The sequence below is a fragment of the Chinchilla lanigera genome, unplaced genomic scaffold (assembly GCF_000276665.1).
Source record: "Chinchilla lanigera isolate Chin_1 unplaced genomic scaffold, ChiLan1.0 scaffold00013, whole genome shotgun sequence".
NCBI classification, from domain to species: Eukaryota; Metazoa; Chordata; class Mammalia; order Rodentia; family Chinchillidae; genus Chinchilla; species Chinchilla lanigera.
Window position 1 is genome coordinate 13,933,824 of NW_004955414.1, and position 20,688 is coordinate 13,954,511.

The 20,688-nt window shown below is 40.7% G+C and overlaps 1 protein-coding gene across 2 annotated transcripts in view; it reads left to right on the top strand.

Annotated features, from left to right (window-relative positions):
- The first annotated feature begins 1,006 nt into the window (after nucleotides 1-1,006).
- Ints4 (integrator complex subunit 4) overlaps nucleotides 1,007-20,688 on the top strand; it is a 118,819-nt gene continuing 99,137 nt past the window's right edge. The window contains exons 1-4 of one of the 2 annotated variants that reach the window (XM_005379824.2): nucleotides 1,007-1,165; nucleotides 3,818-4,012; nucleotides 8,978-9,095; nucleotides 15,374-15,480. In XM_005379824.2, coding sequence (XP_005379881.1) covers nucleotides 1,112-1,165; nucleotides 3,818-4,012; nucleotides 8,978-9,095; nucleotides 15,374-15,480 — 474 coding nt within the window. In that variant the 5' untranslated portion in view covers nucleotides 1,007-1,111. The remainder of the gene's footprint in view (nucleotides 1,166-3,817; nucleotides 4,013-8,977; nucleotides 9,096-15,373; nucleotides 15,481-20,688) is intronic. The other variant, XM_005379825.2, reaches the window with a different exon arrangement.

The following is a 20,688-nucleotide window of genomic DNA, read 5'->3' on the forward strand; positions in this document are numbered from 1 at the left end:
CTTGGCAAGTGCAAGGTCCTGAGTTCGATTGTCGTTAACAACAACAAAAAAATTGTAGTGCAGAAACTTGTTCGTCACTCAGGTCTATCTGCTATAATAAAGTAGTGTAGCGACCTTTTTTTCAACTCAGTTATAGGGACAGCTGGGAGATAACACACTGAGTTTTGGGTGCTGTCTTACAGGTTTGTGGTATACGAGTTATGTCAACAGCTAAAACATAATATTGTTTCAACTACAGTTGGAATACGCGGGTCTGGGAACCAAAGGGTAGAGGTAAAAGTGTTCCTCTCACAGATAATAACTCACTTATGAGTTCTTGATTTTAATAGGTTTGGAGTGATCAATTGCTAGAGGAGGAACAGTTTCACTAGAGAACAGACATTGTCCATTACTTTGGAACATGTAACATGGTTGCCCCTGGACACTGGGGGGTCTTTTTTGGGTTTGTTTTGTCATTTTTAAGACAGGGTTTCACTATGTAGTTCAGGCTGGCCTCGAACTCCAAGTGATCCTCTGCTTTTTCTTTTTTTTTTTTTGTCTTTTTGAGACAGGGTCTGGCTATGCAGTTCAGGCTGGCCTTGAGCTCACTCTGTAGCCCAGGCTGGGCTGGAACTCGCAATGATCCTCCTGCATCAGCCTCCCGAGTGCTGGGATTACAGGTGTGCGCCACCACGCCTGGCTTGCGGGGCTTTTTGCTAAACCAACAAACAGCAAATATTGGAACTTTGCGAACAGCAAAGTATGAACGTCAGTCCAACTTCTTCCCGTTATTTTTTCAATCCAGTGCTGACGCCGTTCCAGACTTTCCCTGTACCTCTGGATCGCTCCGCCGCTGCCTCTTAACCTGTACTTCCGCCTTGACCAGGTTTGGCTCGCCAGAAGCCTCCTCCCTCAAGCTGCGGTCACGTGCTCGTCCCCCTGGCTGTGTCCAAGGCCGACCGATCAACTCGGGGATCGGCGGGGCAGTCGAGCGACCGGAAGCGACTCTCTTTCCCGGACCCCGCTGCATTGTGGGATCGCGGCGGGCTCCCCTCTTTGGACTCTTTCCCGCCTTGCCCCGCTCCCTGCCTCCCTCCTTGTGTACGGAAGCTGAGACGGACCGCCGGCAGCCATGGCGGCGCACCTTAAAAAACGGGTGTATGAAGAGTTCACTAAAGTGGTTCAGGTAAGCTCCGGCTAGAGGTTCCAGGGCGGGTCCGCGGCTGGAAGTTGGTCCGGACGCCAGGCACTTAGAACAGGCGCCACAAGCCTGTACTGAGAGCTGACTCCCTGAGCTAGTTTCTCTGAGACTGCACGTTAGAGGTAGTGTTAGGAGTGCAGCCCTTGTTAATATGTGTATTCCGACTTTTTTGTTTTGTTGTGTTTTAAATTTTCAGAAGACACTGTTGACAGTTTGCAAAACGCTCTTACTTTGTCTCACTTTGTCCTGCCACACAGGCGTGCTCTATCGCGTTCCTTTTGCAGCCTCGTTTTGCAGATGTGCATGTTGAAGCTGCCGGCGGGGTAGGAGGACGCAGCCAGTTGGTGCAGGGTACTCCTGTCCCCCAAACTCCCGCAAGTTGCGCTAAAAGCAAAGCAGTAAGGAGCTAGAAGAGGTGATTCTCTCCTCGAGAGTCAGACAAAGCAGGCGAGGGTCACAGGCTTCAGCGGTGGAACAGCTCACCGAGGAAGGAGGACAGTACCTTCCTCCCTTGGAGTTGTGTAGAGACGGTGGGCCTCGCCCCTATGAAAAGTTGCTCTGTCCAGTACGTTTCCAAGGAAGAATCTGATCCCAAGTCATTCTTGTGTTCTGCCTCTCAGCCTTTAATGTGCATACAAATCACGTGGCTATTTTGTTAAAATGTAGATTTCATTCAGGAAGTCAGGTGGGGGAGTGAGGCAGGATACTGCACTTCTGACAAGACCCCGTAATGCCAGTGGATCAGCAGCGTCCTTCGATCATTAGATTTGTGGAGTAGCAACGCTTAGACCATCGAGCAGGAAAATGATCCTTAAACATTTCATACATTCATTAACTCAGCAGGAGTTCATTTAATGAGTACTCTGTACCAGACATGGTGAGAAGTGTTGGGCTAGGGAGTCTAATTCATCAGAGTTCCTGCCTTGTAGGAACTCACTCTGATGGAAGGACCAGAAGAGTGTATCCATTGTAGTACACAGAGATGCACTGACAAATCAAATCTTCCTTCTGTTCTCTTTTTGCGTTTCTTTCCTTTTCCTAAAGCCAGACTCCCTGGTCCTTTGTGATCTGGTGGTTTTCCTTTCCAGTCTTTCTGTCATTTTCTTTCTTTTTTGTTTTGTGGACACAGTCTTTGTAGGAGGAGCCCACACTCTGTAGAAGTTAGTGTGCTCCTTATTCTAGGTTTTTCTCACAATGGCTTTGTTTGAGAGTTGGCCTTGATACTTCTTCATTGCTCTTTTTTCTGTGAAATTAGCTGTCCTGAACTTTTAGGATGAGTCATTGTGCAGAGTCTAGCTTCCCAGAGCTGTCTTCTGTGACTTACCTCCTGGAGTTTCCTGGCTCTGTTTCCCTTGTCTGCCTTTTTAATTTTTAAAAAATTGTGGTGAAACATAGATAGCATAAAATTTAGTATTTTAAAAGTTAAGTTTAAAGGTCAGTGCACTAAGAACGTTCAACATTGTGTGCAATGTTACTTCTCTAATCCTCAGTATTTTTATTTTCCCTTCCAGTAGACATGTTTTGCATATCTCCAAAGTTTTGTACTTATTGACTCTTTCTTTAAACTTTTTAAAAATTATTTTTGTTTTTATGTTTGCTTTGTCATGCTTGGGATTGAACTTAGGGGTTTTCCACTGAGCTATGTCCCTGGTCCTTTAAAAAAAATTTTTTTTTTTTTTTAAATAAGATCTCACAAAGTCACTAAGTTGCCCAGGCTGAGCTTGAATTTTCAATCCTTCTCTCTCTGCCTTCCAGAGTGCTGCAATTATAGGTGTACAGTACCATACAGGCCCTATTGACTCTTTTACATAAATGCATGCCATCTTCCCTTTTTTTTTCCTACTCTTAAGTGGGTTTATATTTTTACTTTTAAGACTCAGTTGAAATCTCAGCTAGATGTTAGTTTCTTCTTTTCCTGCTTCTTTGACACCCTTGTATTTTTTTTTTTTTTTTTTTTGGTTTTTTCTCTGGTACCGGGAACCGAACTCACGACGTTGCGCTTGCCAGGCAGGCGCTTTGCCACTGAGCTAAATCCCCAGCCCCGACACCCTTGTATTTGTGGTAGTATGGTTACCAGTGTATATGTCTTCTCACCAGTATGTCCTCTGTCTGTGCGTTTGTGTGTGTGTGTGTGTGTGTGTGTGTGGGTTTGAGACAGTACAGCCTAGTCTGGCCCTGAACTTGAGATCCTGCTGCCTCACACTCCTGAGTACTGAAATCACAGGTGTGTACTACTATCCTGACAAAAATTATTGTTGCTGGGCATGGTGGTGCACACCTGTAATCTTAGCACTTGGGAGGCTGAGGCAAGAGGATTGCTGCAAGTTCAAGACCAGCCTGGGTTACAAAGTGAGCTCAAGGCCAGCCTGAACTACATATCGAGACCCTGTCTCAAGAGGACGAAAAAAAAAAAAAAAGAAACTGAGGCATAGACAAATGCAGTGACTTACCTAAAGTTATAGAAGCTGGTGAAAGGCAAAAATTATGACTTAGTCTAGTGCTCTTTTTCTAAGCCTGGGTATATTAGCTAAATACTTTGTTTGGTATGGGGAAAAATTTTCATTGAGGCAAAGTTAAATTTGTGGCTCTGTGCTTTCAGTTGGCTTTTTATGTCTTACCTTCTCTACCTTCTCACAGCAGCAACAGGAGGAAATTGCAACTAAGAAATTGCGACTGACAAAACCAAGTAAATCTGCAGCACTCCACGTAGACCTGTGCAAAGCTGCCTCCCCAGCAGATGCTCTGCAGTACCTGCTGCAGTTTGCCAGAAAGCCTGTTGAGGCAGAAAGTGTGGAGGGTGTAGTCAGGATTCTTCTGGAGCATTACTACAAGGTAACCAGATTTTGAGGACCCGGTGGGATTATGTATTAGAATTGTATTGTGTCTGCAGAATGCAAATAAATAAGTGCAAATAAATACCATGATATTCATTTGGAAACTTGTTTTTGGTATTTTGAGACAGAGTCTCACTGTGTAGTTTGGCCTTGATCTCACCAGCACAGACTGGTTTCAAACTTGCAGCCATCCACCTGTCTCAGTCTCCTGAGTGCTGGGATTACAAGTGGGTACCACAACACCACTTCATGTATGTATGTATGTATTTATTTTTAGTACTGGGGATCAAACCCAGGGCCTTGGTACTGATCTGCATCCTCTGCTGTGTTGTCCAGGCAAGGCTTGCACTTGTGATCCTCAGGCTCCAGCCTCCTGGAGTGCTGGAGTTATAGGTATTCACCACTTTGCCTGGTTTAACAAGCTTTTACTGAGTGTCTTCCATGTGGTAGGCACTGTGGATACAGAAATAAAATACACGAACTCTGTCCTCAGACAGATTACTAGGTCCAAGACAAACCTAGAATACCAGGTGGAGACAGACGTGTAAATGGTAATGCGCATCATATTGTGGAGGGTATTGTGAGCTCAACATGTACAGTGCGGTGGAAACACAAAGGAATAGTTCACATCAACCAAGACACATCTGTAACCAGCTTCATCTCCGGAATGTCTTGTCCTTATCATCTTGCTGCTCCTCTCCTAATTTAAGGCTCTGACAGTTTTTTTTAGCCCAGTACTGTATATTGAACCATGAGCCTCATTCTTGCATTGAGCTATATCCTCAGCTATTTTTATTTTATTTAGGGACAGGATCTTACTAAGTTGCCTTGGCCAGACTCAAACTTGTGATCCTCTTGCCTCACTCCCCTGGGGAACTGGAATTACAAGGGTGTGCCACTACCCTCAGCATTCTTTGAACTTTTTTTTAGCAAAGTGGCCTTTTTCTCCAACTCATTTTGTGGGGGGAGGTGTTATTGGGAATTGAACCTAGAGCTTTGTACCTGCTAAGCACACATACTTTACCTCTGAACTACATACCTACCCTCTTTTTGTATTGGGAATTGAACTCAGGACCTCATGCTTGCCAGGCAGGTGCTTGTGATGCTGGGCTATATACCCGGCCCTTTTTGGTTATTTTGAGAGGACATCTTGCTATGTAGTTTAGGCTGTGGAAGTCACAAGGAAGCCCAAGCTGGCCTTGAACTTGTGACATTCTTCGAGCCTCAGCCCCTGGAGTGCTGGGATTACAGGTATGAGCCGCTGTGCCTGGCTCTATGTACTTTAATGGGTTAGACTTAGCACTAATTCAGATATGACTAAATGCAGGAAATAATATACACAGAAAATGAAATTCACAAAGTATATGTATTTTTCAGTTTATATAGGTGAGGTCTGAGATAAAAGAGGAAATGATTTGAACCATCAATTAAAATTTAAAACTTAACTATGAAAATTATTAATCTTACAGAAGAGTAGAGAGAATATAGTAATGAACTACCAAATATCTATCCCTAGGATTAATAGTTAGTAATATTTTGACAACTTTTTCCTTCTGTTCCTCTTATTTTTTGAGGTATTATACTGTTTTTCTGTAATTAGTTTAGTATCTCTAAAACAACATTTAAAAAGAAATAACTACTTACTCACATTAAACAAAACTAATTCCTTAATATAATCTAAGAATTTGCCCATATTGCGACTTCTCTAGTTGTTCTTGAAATATCTTTATAAACTGGGTGTGCTGGAACATGCTTTTTAATCCCAGCACTCTGAAAGGCTAAGGCAAGAGGATTGCAAATAAGAGTCCAGCCCATGCAATTTAACAATTTAGTGAGACCCTGTTTCAAAAATAAGGAAGGGCTGGGGATGTAGCTCAAGTGTGAATTCTCTGGATTCAGTCCCCAGTACTGCGTCATAAAAAAGAAAAGTCTTACAGTTGATGTGTTCAAATCGGAATGGAAATACGTGCTATTTGGTCTTTAGAAAAAAAAAGTCTAGGACTAATGCTTGTAATCCCAGTACTCAGGAGGCTGAGGCAGGAGGACCATGAATATTTTAGAGACACTGCATTAATCGCTTTGTAAAATATCTTGTTTTCTGAATTTGTTTGTTTTCTTGGCAGTCCTCCTGCTTCAGCCTCTTGTGTGTCACCATGCCCACTGGGTTTTTAATTTGTATTTATTTTATTTTATTTTATCTTTTTTCTTGTCTTTTTGAGACAGGGTCTCACTGTGCAGTTCAGGCTGGCCTTGAGCTCACTTTGTAGCCCAGGCTGGTCTTGAACCTGCAAGGATCGTCCTACCTCAGCCTCTCAAGTGCCAGGATTACAGGTGTGCGCCCCCACACCCCGTCTGAGTTTTTAATTTTTAAACTGATGATGTATATATAGTACCAATAATAGTTACTATAAAAATAAACATTTATTGAATGAACTAGTTAATGAATAAATACACTACTTTTTACTCAGCTGGCAACTGTTTATTATGTCAGGCATTGTTCTGTGTACTCAACAGTACCCTGTTAGTACAATTATTAGCTCTTATGTATTGCCATAGTTTATCATATGTATCTATTTCCTTTAATTTTTTTTTTTAAGACAAGTTCTTGCTATAGTCCAGGCTGGCCTTGAGCTTGAGATTCTCCTGCCTTAGCCCCCTGAGTGCTAGGATTATAGGCACGTGTCACCGTGCTTGCTATTTGTGCCCTTCAGATTTGGAGCCTGGAAACATCCCTGAAACATTGTAGGGGCTTAATAAATGTTGGGTTTCTGTTCTTACAATGTTGTCTGTTTCTCAGTGTTCCATTTTCAGTTAGCTTTTTCCTTGATAGTATCTACATTTCCTTTTATGTAACTGTTACCAATAATCGTTTATAATAATACTTCTAGAAACAGTTAACAGTTATTCAGTTTGTTGGAGTTTATAAAGCTCCTTTCACCTGTAACATTTTATTTAGTCCTGCCTGATGACAATATCATTCTCACTGTATTCCAGATAAGGAACTAGGCATAAAGTAGTTTAGTATCCAAGATCACGTACCTATTAAATAAAAAGCTCGGGATCATTTTTTTTTTTTTCTTTTTGAGACAGGGTCTCGTTATGTAGTCTAGGTTGGCCTTAAACTTGTAGTGATCCTTCTGCCTCATCCTCCTGAGAGCTGGGATTATAGGCATGTACCACCGTGCTCGGCTGGATAATTTTTTTGTGGGGGTGATGCTTGGTATCGAACTCAGGACCTTACTCTTGCCAGGAAGCACTGTGCCACTGAGCTAAATCCCTGCCCCACTTTTTCTAAAAGCTTTTTGTTACAGAACATTTCAAATACAGATAAATACAAGATGTGAGCATGGTTTGCATTCTCATGTACTCATACTCAGCTTCAGAAGTTAACATTTCATGGTCAAACTTGGTTGCTTCTCCTTCTCCCCTCATCCATGTCCACTTCTTCCATCCTTACCCTCTCCCGACAGATTGTTGTGGAATTGAGTCTCTGGCATCATAATTTATTTGTACATGAATGGTGAATATTTTTTATAAAAATATAATGCTGTTACCATGTTTGAAAGAAGAATTGATTTCAGGTCTTGTGATGTCATGTCCCAGGCTTTCTACCCAGGCCATGCTGCTTGCATTAGTCCAGCAGCTTGAGCCCCAAAGCGAGTTAGGCGGAGTGCCCAATGGGTCCGCTTCTAGGTTGGTGACCAGGATGTTTCTGTTCTGCTCAGAACTATAGTAACTTATATTTTAGCGAATAAACTGCTCTGGATGAGTTTTATTCACTCTTATTGTTTTGGGGGAGAGGAGGGTCTTGCTATGTAGTTCAGATGCCTTGAACTCACCGTGCGGCCCAGGGTGGCCTTGAACGCGCAGTGATGCTCCTTTGCCCTGGGATTACAATTGTGCACCACCATACCTGGCTTCTTATTTATTTATTTTTGTGATCAGGTAGCAACATGCAAACTTATTTCATGCAGGACTTTTTTTTGTTGTTGGAGGCAGGGTCCACTATGTAAGTAGTTTAGGCTGGCATTGAACTCATGACAATCCTCCAGCCTCAGCCTCCCAGGCGCTGGGATTGCAAGCATGTGCTACCATGGCTGGCAAACTTTTGTAAAGAATGCAGATGAATAACTATGTCACCAGGTCAGAAATTTTTTTAGTGTTCTTTTCTTTCACTTTTTAAAATTGTGGCACTATAGATACATATACTGTGAAATTTACTCTCGCACTTTTTTTTTTTGTCTTTTTGAGACAGGATCTCGATATGCAGCTCAGGCTGGCCTTGAGCTTACTTTGTAGCTCAGGCTGGTCTCGAATTTGCAACAATCCTCCTGCCTCAGCCTCCCAAGTTCTGGAATTACAGGTGTGTGCCACCATACCTGGCTTTTTTTTTGATGTTCTTGAGACAGGGTCTTGCTATGTAGTTCAGGCTGGCCTTGAATTCACTGTTCACAATGATCCTCCTGACTCAGCCTCCTGAGTTATGTACATGCATAGCAGGCTGGGATTTTAGTTCTTCTGGCTCCCTGTGTGTTGTCCTCTCTCCTGCTTTCCGCCTCCTGGGTGTGCCTGGTCACTACCTTAGAAGTTAAAGGACACGTTGGGAGTTGGTTGTATCTGGAAAGGACTTGTTTCTTTCTTTTTTTTTCAGAAGGCACTCCTTGAGCTCACTTTGTAGCCCAGGCTGATCTTGAACTCACAATGATCCTCCTGCCTCAGCCTCCCGAGTGCTGGGATTACCGGTGCACCACCACGCCCGGCCATCATTCACTTTGCAGTGCTATCTGGTGTGACGTTCTGATTGAGAAAAGTTCTGTCTCTTGAAGTACACAAAGTTAGTTTTTCAGAAGTGAAGCTGTAGAATACTTGGATCCTTGAATCCTTTTTGAGGTGTTGGTTTCCCATGGTTTATTGTTTACCCAAGAGTAGAGCATCAAGATAACAGTTGCTTCCTTTGTTCCAGGAAAATGATCCCTCTGTGAGACTGAAAATTGCATCATTGTTGGGTTTATTATCAAAGACTGCAGGATTTTCACCAGACTGCATTATAGATGATGCCATTAACATACTGCAGAATGAAAGTAAGTTGCAATTTAAAAGTTGTGTAGTAGACATCTTTAGTTCCTTTGTTTTAGAATTTAGAACAAATTTCTGGGTTGGTTTTTATTGAGAAGTTTAAGGGTGTTGTAATAAACCATGTATGTATATACGTATGTATGTATGTATTGTTTTTTGAGACAGATCTTGCTCTGTCGGTAAGGCTAGCCTTGAACTCTCTGAAATCCTCCTGCCTTAGCCTCCTGATGTTGAGATTACAGGCATGTGCTACCATGGCTGGCAGTTTTAGTTTTTTAAAAAAGTGTCATTTATTTATTTTGAGACAGGGTCTCATTGTGTGTAGTTCAGGCTGACCTTGAACTCGAAGCAACCCTTTTGCCTCAGCCTCCCAAGTGCTGATTATAGGCATACATCCCCATATCTGGCATAGCTTTCATTTGTTGATCTTTACTAAGGGCCATATAGTTAAGGTAGCTTACTTAAAACAAGAGATAGATGTTATTATCCCAGTTTTGTAGGTGGGAATATTGAAGCTCAGAGATGCTACTAGCTTGTTGATTGTTGGGTAGTATCTGTCAGAGCTGATGCTTTGTTCTGTGTCCCATACTAACTCAAATGCCTTGAGAGGTATTGTCCTAGTGATGGGGCCCATCACAGTTGAGAGTCCATAATGTGACCTCTCCTGCGTCACATCTGCTCTTAATTCCTAGTAGGTACTTAGTTCTGCTCAAAGTCTCAGTGTTTAGGTGAAGCAGAAAAGTATTTCATCTTTTTTTATTCTTGGTTACTAGTTTTAAGTATTTACAGATTCTTTCAGAGAGTTAATGCCTCAGTTACCTCAATATTTTCAAATTTTAAAAAAGAAACTCTATTGCTGTTTTTATAAATATTATATCATTGTTTATTTGGTAGTATTGTTTGTAGTTTCTCTTTTTTTTTTTTTTTTTTTTGGGTACTGGAATCGAACTCATGACCTCAGGCTTGCCAGGCAAGCGTTTATGCCTCTGAGCTAGATACCCGGCCCATGTAGTTTCAAAGAATAGTATTTTGTTTTGTTTTGTTTTTGTATTTTGAGACAAGGACTCACTGTGTAGCCCAGGCTGTCCTTGAACTTGTGGTAATCTTGTCTCAGCCTTCCTGGTGCAGGGATTACAGGCGTGTGCTACCACTCCTGCCTTTAAAGAAGTTTTATTTCATGTCAGGGTATAAATATTTAAACAAAATATAGACAGATATGTCTAATTAAATACTGGATAGCCAAGCATGGTGGTGCACAGCTGTAATCTTAGCGCTTGGGAGGCTGAGGCAGGAGGATCTATGGAAGTTTGAAGCCAGTCTGAACTACATAGTGAGACTCTGTCTTATTTATTTATTTACTTTTGTCTTTTTGAAACCAGGTCTCGCTATGCAGTTCAGGCTGACCTTGAGTTCATTTTGTAGCCCAGGCTGGCCTTGAACTTGCGAAGATCCTCCTGCCTCGGCCTCCTGAGTGCTGGGATTACAGGCGTGCGCCACCATGCCTGGCAAGACCCTGTTTTTTTTTTAAAAAAAGGACAATAGTAAGATCTGGGCAGGGTGGCACATTTGTATAATCCCAGCACTCTAGGAGGCTAAGACGACAGGATTGTGAGTTGAGACCAGCATGTGTAACTTATTAACTTAGTGTGACCCTGTTTCAAAATAAAAAATTAAAAAGGACTGGGGATGTAGGGCAGCACAGAGGCCCTTTGTTGAAACCCCACTACTACAATAGGAAAGGGGCAGGGATCCAACTGCTTTTTTTATTTTTATTTTTTTTTGTTTTGTCTTTTTGAGACAGGGTCTCGCTGTGTAGTTCACACTGCCCTTCAACTTACTTTGTAGCCCAGGCTGGTCTGGAACGCTCAATGATCCTCCTGCCTCAGACTCCCAAGTGCTGGGATTACAGGTGTGCACCACCACACCTGGCTAAAATATTATTTATAATCATTTTTTATTTAATGTTACCATTTTTTTTTTGGTACTGGGAATTGAACTCAGGACCTTGTGCTTTTCAGGCAGGCGCTTATGCCACTGAGTTATATCCCAACCCAATTGCTTTTTTTTAAACATACATAAAATTTCACCTGTGTGAAACCTTTTGTTTACTTAACGATTATTAGAACAACTGAATGCTTTATTATATTGCTTACATAGAGTATTTGCGAGTGTGGAATCATTTGTGCACTTGAAAGAAACTGGTACACATGAATGATTTCCCACATTGCTTGTATTTATATGATTTCTCGCCAGTGTGGATTCTTTCATGTATTTGAATGGTATGAGAATTACAAAAGGCTTTACATTACTGCTTACATATATAGTGTTTCTCTGCAGTGTGAGTCCTTTCATGAGCGTGAAAACATTTGGAAAATTTGAAAGCTTTCCCACATTGCTTGCATTGATAAGGTGTCTCTCCAGTGTGAATTCTTTCATGCATTTTAATGTAATTGGAACAGATGAAGCCTTTTTCTCATTATTTACATTTATAAGATTTCTCACCAGTGTGAATTCTTTCATGTATATGAAGAGCACCTGACTGCCTGAAGGGCTTCCTACATTCCTTACATTCATAACGTTTTTCTTTCATGTGAATTCTGTGTGTTTGAAGGGAGCGCAGCATAAGAATGTGTTCCCACACTGGCCACACACATAGGGTTTCTCACCGGTGTGAGTTTTCTCATGTACATAATGGGCACTGAAGGTCCTGAAGACTTTGCCGCATTCTCTACATTTATAAGGTTTCTCTCCAGTGTGAATTTTTCTTTGCAGATAAAGGGAAGTACATGAGAATGCTTTCCCACATTGCTCATACACATCAACAGCGTGAGAAACATGTACCTGAAGTTCACTGGGACTCCTGAAGGCTTTCCTATATTGCTTACACATATAGTGTTTTTCTTCATGTTTTCAGTAATTAATTTTTTGTTTTGTACCAGGAATTGAACTTACAACCTTGTGCTTGCCAGGCAGGCGCTGTGCCGCTGAGCTAAATCCCCAGCCCCTCCAGTATGTGATCTTTTAAGCTTCTCAGAGCAGTTGGGATAAGAGAAAGGCTGTCCATGTTCTTTAGATTTACATGGCTTCTCTCCATATTCCTGATTTTCATACAGTTTGTGTCCTCTGTGAGCCCTGAAGGACACAGTTTTGGATGGATGACCAATGAGGACTTCTCCACACACATGGCTTTCACATGGTTATAGTCCAATTTTTTTTTTAATTTTTTTCAGTTTTCTTGTTTAAAGCATGATCTTTCTGGGTGTAGTGGCTCATGCCTGTAATCCCAGCACTTGGGAGGCTGAGGCAGGAGGATCACTGGGAATTTGAGGCCCACCAGGACTACAAAGTGAGTTCAATGCCAGTCTCAACTGCATAGTGAAACCCTGTCTCAAAAAGACAAAAATTTTTTTAAAAAGCATGATTTATAATCTGTACTTCTGGAGATCTGAAGATTTCTATGCACTGACTACCTTCCCTTTTTTTTTTTTTTTTTTTTCTTTTTGAGACAGGGTCTCGCTATGCAATTCAGGCTGGCCTTGAGCTCACTTTGTAGCCCAGGCTGGTCTCAACTTATGATGATCCTCCTGCCTCAGCCTCCTGAGTGCTGGGATTACTTGCTTGCGCCACCATGCCCAGCTGTTCTTTATATATTCACTCCCCACAATCTGACTTTATAAATTTCTGCCAGGATTTTTGTACTGGCCTTCAATAGTCTGGTCTCCCTGTTTATGTCCATTTCTGGTGTGGGGTCTGTGCAAGGGACACCATAACAGGGATGAAGTCACCTGCAGTCTCATGAAACCTGCAAAAGGCCCAACTGCTTCCTACGAAATGGCAAGCATTTACCCCTGCCTCATCTTACCTGCATCTACTTTTTAAAAAATCTTCTATTTTTGAGCCTTTCTTGTGTATTACAGTTAGAATTTATTTGCTTTGTAGTGACAGCCTTCTCAGTAGGCATTTAGTATTAGGCAGAGGATTTTTTATTTTTGGTACCGGAGTCAAACTCAGAACCTTGCACTTGCCAGGCAGGTTCTTATTCCACTAAGCTATATCATTTAGTATTAGGTTTCTCAGTTATGCCAATTTATCTGTTTTCCAACTGAAAAATTTGTGGACTTTCCTCATCTACCCATCTTTTTTCTTATCCTTACAAAACTATGTTTTTACTTTTTTTTGTTTTTTAACTTTCTTTACTCTCATGTTAGTAAAGTTTTAGGAAAAAACATATACAGGTGTGTTCAATATGCTCTGTTTAACTGGAAGTCTTACTAAGAAGTGACTTAACTAGTTTTCCTGAGTTTGGTCAGTTGTATACCATCTATTCTGTTTTTAACATATTTGTTTCATATCTGTTATGATTTATTTAGCATTTTTCTTAAATGAATGAAATTTTTTTTTTTGGTCTTTTTGAGACAAGGTTTCACATGCAGTTCAGGCTGGCAATGAACTCACTTGGTAGCCCAGGCTGGCTTTGAACTCACAACGATCTTCCTGCCTCAGCCTCCTGAGTGCTGGGATTATAGGCATGTGCCACCATGCCCAGCATGAATGAATTTTTTTGATAAAGTGAATTTGAGCCAGGCCTGGTGACACATGCCTGTATTCCTTCCCAGTACTCTGAGAAGCTGAGATAGGAAGATCATGAATTCAAGCCAAGCCTGGGCAACTTAGCGACTTAGTGAACCCTTTCTCAGAAAGGGGATATGTGTTTGTGGGTGTCGTTTAGTACAAATGCCCTAGCTTCAGTTTAAAGAGAATTTTTGTATTAGTAATGTAAAAGAAATTCATATGATGTGGCAGCAATAGATACTATCTGTAGTATTTAAATCTATGCATAATTAATAACATGAAAATGATTAACTGTACATGGTGGCACATACTTGTAATTGGAGCTGCTTGGGAGCTTGACACAGGAGGATTATAAGTTAAGGGCTAGCCTGGTCAACTTAGGGAGATTTTTTTCTGTTTTCTTTTTGAGACATGGTTTCACTCTGCAGTTCAGGCGGGCCTTGAACTCACTTTGTAGCCCAGGCTGGCCTCAAACTCACGGCAATCCTGCCTCAGCCTCTCGCGTGCTGGAATTACAGGTGTGCACCAATTTAGGGAGATCTTGCCTGAAAAAAAACGAGGTTGGGTATATTGTGCCCCTAAGTTCAGTAGCTAATACTGTACTCCTCTAAATATAGGAATGCCACTAAAATTCTCCTGCATACTGCCACTACTGCAAGAATAATATTTGGAGCATTTAGACAAAGAAGATGAGGAGTGTTCTCAAAGAAGATGAAGAGATAATCTCTCCAAGAAGATTGACATACCATAGGTTTATTTGGATTTTGCTTTGTCCAGTTTTTTTTTTTTTTTTGTACTGGAATTGAACTCAGGACCTTGTGCTTGCTAGGCAGGCACTGTGCTGCTGAGCTATATCCCTGGCCCACTTTGTCCAATTGAGCGTTTTAGGATATGGAAGCAAATAAAGCACAGTGATTTTTTCTTTGAGACAGGGTCTTGCTGTTTAGTTCAAGCAGGCTTTGAACTCACTATGGACTACTTTGAACTCACTGTAGTAGTCTAGGCTGGCCTCAAACTTGTGGTGTCCTCCTACTTCAGCCTCCTGAGTGTTGGGATCACAGGCATGCACCACCACTCTGGCACAGTCGTTTTAAGGACCTTTCTATCTTTTGATTTAATCTTATGTGTGCTAAGTATAATAAAGCATTATACTTGCTGTCTGGGTTGCTGAGGAACAAGGAGGAAAAGTTTAATTCTTTTGGGGGATTAGGACAAACGCTGTATAAGAAGTGGCACTTTAAGGATGAGTGGGCACTTCTTGGGGATGGGGGAAGGCATTCTAGGTAGAGAGACAGCCTGAGCAAAGATGGGGGGTGTGAACTTACAAGTACTTGGAAAAAAGTGCTCATGGAGACTTGAAAAAGATGAGCTAGAAAGGTAGGTAGTGCTAGCTACCCTTGAAGGCCTGGTATGTATGTATATATGTCCTACTAAGGAATTTGCACTTTATCTTGAAGGCAATTAAAAACCCTTGGCTCAAATAAGCACTAAGTATTTTTGGAGCACCTGGTCTGTAAATATTCCCAATCCTGTGGAAGACTCAGATGTTCAGACTTATTTCTGTTAGGAATTTAGCATTCAGTTGAAGGGATGAAGCGTTAGACAGTAGAGAACAGCTGAGAAAAGTCTGTACTCTTTACCAAAGGAAGTGAGATTTTATGATGCTCCTCTTGTGAGATTCTCTAACTCAGCTTTCCATCTTCTCTTCTAGAGTCCCACCAGGTCCTAGCTCAATTGCTGGACACTTTGCTTGCGATTGGCACTCAGCTAGCAGAGAACCAAGCCATCCAAACACGATTAGTTGATGTAGCCTGCAAGGTAAGACAGTAATGAGCTCTTAATTGGCTTTTCGGATTGTTGGCTTTATTGTCTCTTTCTAGGATAACCTGAAGATGTTTTTGGAGTGCTAGTTTGGTGGTCATGCATTTCTTAAGGTGCTCTTTGTCATGGAAAGACCTGATATTCTTATCAGTTTTGAAAGATAGTTTTGCAGTATTTATCCATCTGGATTGGAAGTTTTGTTCTTTTAGGGTTTGAAACACTTCACTCCAAGCTTTCCTGTCATTTAAGCTTTACATTGAGAAGTATTCAGTAATTCTAATGGGTTCACCTGTATAACTGACTTGTTGCTTTCCTCTAACAGCTTTCAAGATTCTGTCCTTGTATTGAACTTCCGGGATTTTGAGATTTTGAGTATGATGTGCTGTGGAGAAGTTTCTTTTTTTTCTTTTCTTTCTTTCTTTCTTTTCTTTCTTTCTTTCTTTCTTTCTTTCTTTCTTTCTTTCTTTCTTTCTTTCTTTTTCTATCTCTTTTTGCCTTTTGGAGACAGGGTCTCACTGTGTAGTTCAGGCTGGCCTTGAGCTCTCTTTGTAGCCCAGGCTAGTCTCAAACTTGCAACAGTCCTCCTGCCTCAGCCTCCTAAATGCTGGGATTGCAGGTGTGCCCCACCACACACAGTTTGAGAAGTTCTTTCTTGATCATGGCTATTTGGAGTTTTATATGCCTCACTTTTATGTATCTTAAATTGTTTCTCTGTATTTGGAAAGTTTTCTACTGTTAATTGTACTGTCCTCTGATTTTTCACTAATTCCAATTAATTGTAGATTAGTCTTCTTTGCATTATCTAGCAGCTGTTGGATTCATTTTTCATTTCCCTTTTTTTCTCAGCCCTATCTTATCATTCCAGTACTGTCCTCACATTGGTTACTTCTGCTGCCCATACTGTATTTATTGATTGATCGATTGATTTTTTTGAGACACAAAGTCTCACTTTATACTTCAGGCTGACCCTGAACTCACTCTGTAGCCCAGGCTGTCCTCAAGCTCACATGGTGATCCTCCTGCCTCAGCCTTTGGAGTGCTGGGATTGCAGGTGGCTCTGGCTCTGCTGCCCATACTTTAAATAGACTTTTTAATCTTCTGGGTTTCTGTTTGCTGCCTTTTCATGGACTGTAATTCTTTTCCAAACTGGTTATTCATGTTTTGTATCATTTTGTTCAGCTCAGCAAGCTTTTGGTAATTGTCTTCTGTAGACACACTGATTGCTTTGTGTCAGTACATTATCTGTTTAGTTGTATCTTCTTTGGGCTTCCTGAGCACATTACTGATTTTTTCAAAATCTGTTATTTCAAATAATTCATCTATGTGGCTTTTCATTTCCTCCCTGTCAGGGTCCCATAGATTAGCTTTGGGAGAGTAGGGAACTTTCGGAGGCATTTTGTTGCCTCGTCTTCTCATGTATCTTTTGTGTGTGTGTAGGGGTGTGTGTACACATGTTGAGATTTGCAAGTCAATTATAGTGGAAAGAATTTTTTGGCATTCTTTTTTTCCCTCCCCTCCATTCCCTTCCTCTCCTTTTTTTTTTTTTTTTTGAGATAGAGTCTTGCTAAGTTGCTTGGGCTGGGCTTGAACTTGTGATCCTCTTTGCCAGCCTCCCAGAGTGCTGTGATTACAGGATTGTATCACTGTGCCCCACTGAGAAATGAGTTTGTTTAAGGACCTCATGATCCAGTAGGCTTATAAGAGAAACCTAGTATGTGATAGTATGTTTCATGCAATTAATAGAAATAAGTTTGAGGTATAAAAGTTGCTTAGAGAAAAGAGTGAAAAAAGTCTTTGGCAGTGAGAGGAGAATTATTAGGGAGACCATTCTGGAGGAGATGACATTTCACTTGAGGGTTTTTTTTTTGGTTCCGGGAATCGAACTCAGGACCTTATGCTTGCCAGGCAGGTGCTGTGCTGCTGAGTGATATCCCCAGCCTCTCACTTGAGTTTTAAAAGACAAATAGCAGCACTTGCCTGGAAAGTGTGAGGTTGGGAGTTCAATTTCTGGTACACACACACACACACACACACACACACACACACACACGATATAGTAGGTGCTTCAGATCTCTGCCTGCTCTTAAAAGACAAATAGTAGTTTATTAAATTGGTAAAATGAGTGTTTCTTTCTTTCTTTTTTTTTTTTTGAGACAGGGTCTTGCTCTGTCATTCAGGCTGGCCTTGAACTCACTGTGTATCCCAGGCTGGCCTTGAATCCTCAGTGGTCCTCCTGTCTCCCCTTCCTCAGTGGTGGGATTACAGGCATGTGCCACTATGCTTGGAGATTAGTGTTTCTTAATTAAAACTTTCAGGGGCTGGGGGTATAGCTCAGTGGCACAGGCAACTGCCTGGTAAGCACAAAGTCCTGAGTTTGATTCCCGGTACAAAAAACAACAACAACAAAAAAACTGTTTCAGATGTTCCAAGAGAGGAATATGGGGCCTATGAGGAGTGTTCTTAATGAAAGCTTTTTTAATTGTTCCAAAAGAGGGATATGGGGTGTGAAGGTAGGGCTTAATCTAATTAGGGAATTCAGTGAAGGTTTTCTAAAAGAAACGTTAATTGAGCCTGAACTTTACCATCTTAAGACATGGTAGGAAATTAAGCAAAGTGGATACAAAGGATGGACAGAGAAAGCATTTTAGACAAAGAGAGTAGCATATGCAAAAATTCTATGGTAGGAGGGAGCAGATTATGTTAGAACAAATTAAAGACAGAGGTAAGGCTAGCACAGGTGTTCTCAGTATGGCCTGAGGACTGTGGACTGCTAGGAACCCCATGAAGGAGTTAGTGGGATCTTCCCTTTTTAACTGCGTATCTCTAAGAAACTAGATTTTGTCCTACTAGTTCAGACAAAACAGCATGTCAGATTGAATGTAAAATTAGATATAAGAGCCGGGGATATAGCTCAGCAGCATAAGGGGATATAGCTACCTGGCAAGCATGAGGTCATGAGTTTGATTCTCAGTACCAAACAAAAAAAAAGATGTGAGTAATTTTTTTTTTGTTTTTTGGTTTTTTTCCGGTACCGGAAATCAAACTCACAACCTTGAGCTTGCCAGGCAGGCGCTGTGCTGCTGAGCTAAATCCCCAGCCCCCGTGATTAATTTTTTGTTAAGGAATTAATAAAGAAACATTTAAAATTTTTGTATTTATTTTCTAATTAATACTGATGGATACAGTATAACTTACCTAAACAAAAGCTCTTTGGGAGTCTTTAATAGTTTTTAAGAGTATAAATGAATTTTGAGACCAAAAATTTTAAGAACTCTTGGGCTGTCAGGTGTGGTGATACACACCTGGAATCCCAGCACTTGGGAGGGTGAGGCAGGAGGATTGCTGTGAGTTTGAGGCCAGCCTGGGTTGCATAGTGAGTTCAAGGCCAGGCTGCCCTGCATAGCGAGACCCTGTCTCAAAAAAGAATTCTTGAGTTTAGGAGTAGAGTCTTGGAGTGCTTGTTATGACTGAGAAGACACTAAAGTGTTTTGAGCTGGGTGTGGTGGTGCACACCTGTAATCCCAGCACTTGGGAGGCTGAGGCAGGAGGATCGTTGTGAGGTCCAGACCAGCCTGGGCTACAGAGTGAGCTCATGGCCAGCCTGAACTGCACAGCGAGACCGTGTCTCAAAAAGACAAAAAAAAAAAAAAATTTTTTTTTTGGGTAAGTGTCAGGTGTGGAGGTGCCATTAGACTTGGGTTGCAACAGTTGATTGTATTGTTGAGAGCTGATCGGAGATGAGGCCGTATAGCTATGGAGAAGACCAGCTGGGACATGACAGTACATATACTAAAATTGGAATGATACAGAGAAGGTTAGCATAGCACCTGGGCAAGGATGACATGAAAATTTGTTCCATACTTTTATATTGTGAAAGGGAAAGAACTGGGATGGTGAAAGGAGAAAAGAAGGGAGGGAAAAATACATACACACACACACAAGATAACTAAGGTAACTGTACTACTAATTTCTGTTAGTTCATTCAGAGGAACTGTTAGTGCTTATATTGTTTGATCAATTTTGCATGCCTGTATCTGGTAATCTGAGCAACTTATGCAATATAATAACCATTGTTAATTTCCTATCATCTTGCTTTGAAATTTTGTATCTTTTTTTTTTTTTTTTTTTTTTTTGTACTGGGAATTGAACTCAGGACCTTGTGCTTGCCAGGCAGGCACTTGTGCCACTGAGCTATATCCCCAGCCCTGTTTTTCTTTTTAAAATAAAAAAAGTACAATTAATCAAGTTAATAAACATAAGGTACAAAAAAAAGCATTGGTTTGAGTGTGGGACAAATCCAAACTCCTTAGTAATTTCAAACTTACAAAAAATTTGTACTCATGATAAAACGTTCTTTATAATCTTCTTCCTGATTTACCACTAGTTAATGCTTTCCTATATTTAGTATTTATTGTCTTTGTGTACATACTGTTTGTCTTGAATCATTTATTTATTTAGTTAGCTAGGTTTTTTGACACCTGGTCTTACTTAGTCCAGCCCAGTCTTGAAATCACTGTGTAGCCCAGGCTGACCTTGAACTCAAAGATCCTCCTGCCTCAGCCTCCCAAGTGCTGGGGTTACAGGTGTGCACCACCACACCTCATTCTTCAACCAGTTAAACTATAGACATAATGTTTTTTCCTTTTGTACTAAATATTTAAATGTCTTTCTTAAGAAGAATATCAGTTTTATAGCCAGAGTATGGTTTTCAAAATCACTAAGTTGAATATTGATAATCGTAATACCAACTGTGTACCTTTTTCATTTCTACCTGTTGGCCTAATGTTACCCTTTTTTTCTTTTCTGATTCAGGATCACATACTATATTTAATTTTATATCTCTTGTTTTCTTTAATCTGGAAAAATTCGTTAGTCTTTGTCTTTTTTATTTATTTATTATTTATTTATTTTTAGTCTTTGTCTTTCATGAGTTTTTTTAATGAGTTGATATTTTTGAGGATATGGGGCATTTATTTTGTAGAATGTCTTTTGGCTGAATTTATCTGTTATTTTATGTTTTTTTAATTTTTAAAATTTTTTATATTTTTTGTTTAGGTTAAGGTTATGCATTTTGAGAGGAGTACAACATTGTTTTTGTCGTGTGTCATGTCATAAGGCACAGCTGTCATTTACTTATTTATTTATTTATTTTTATTTTAAAGATAAAAGGAGGGAAACATTAACAGACATACAACATTTTACAAC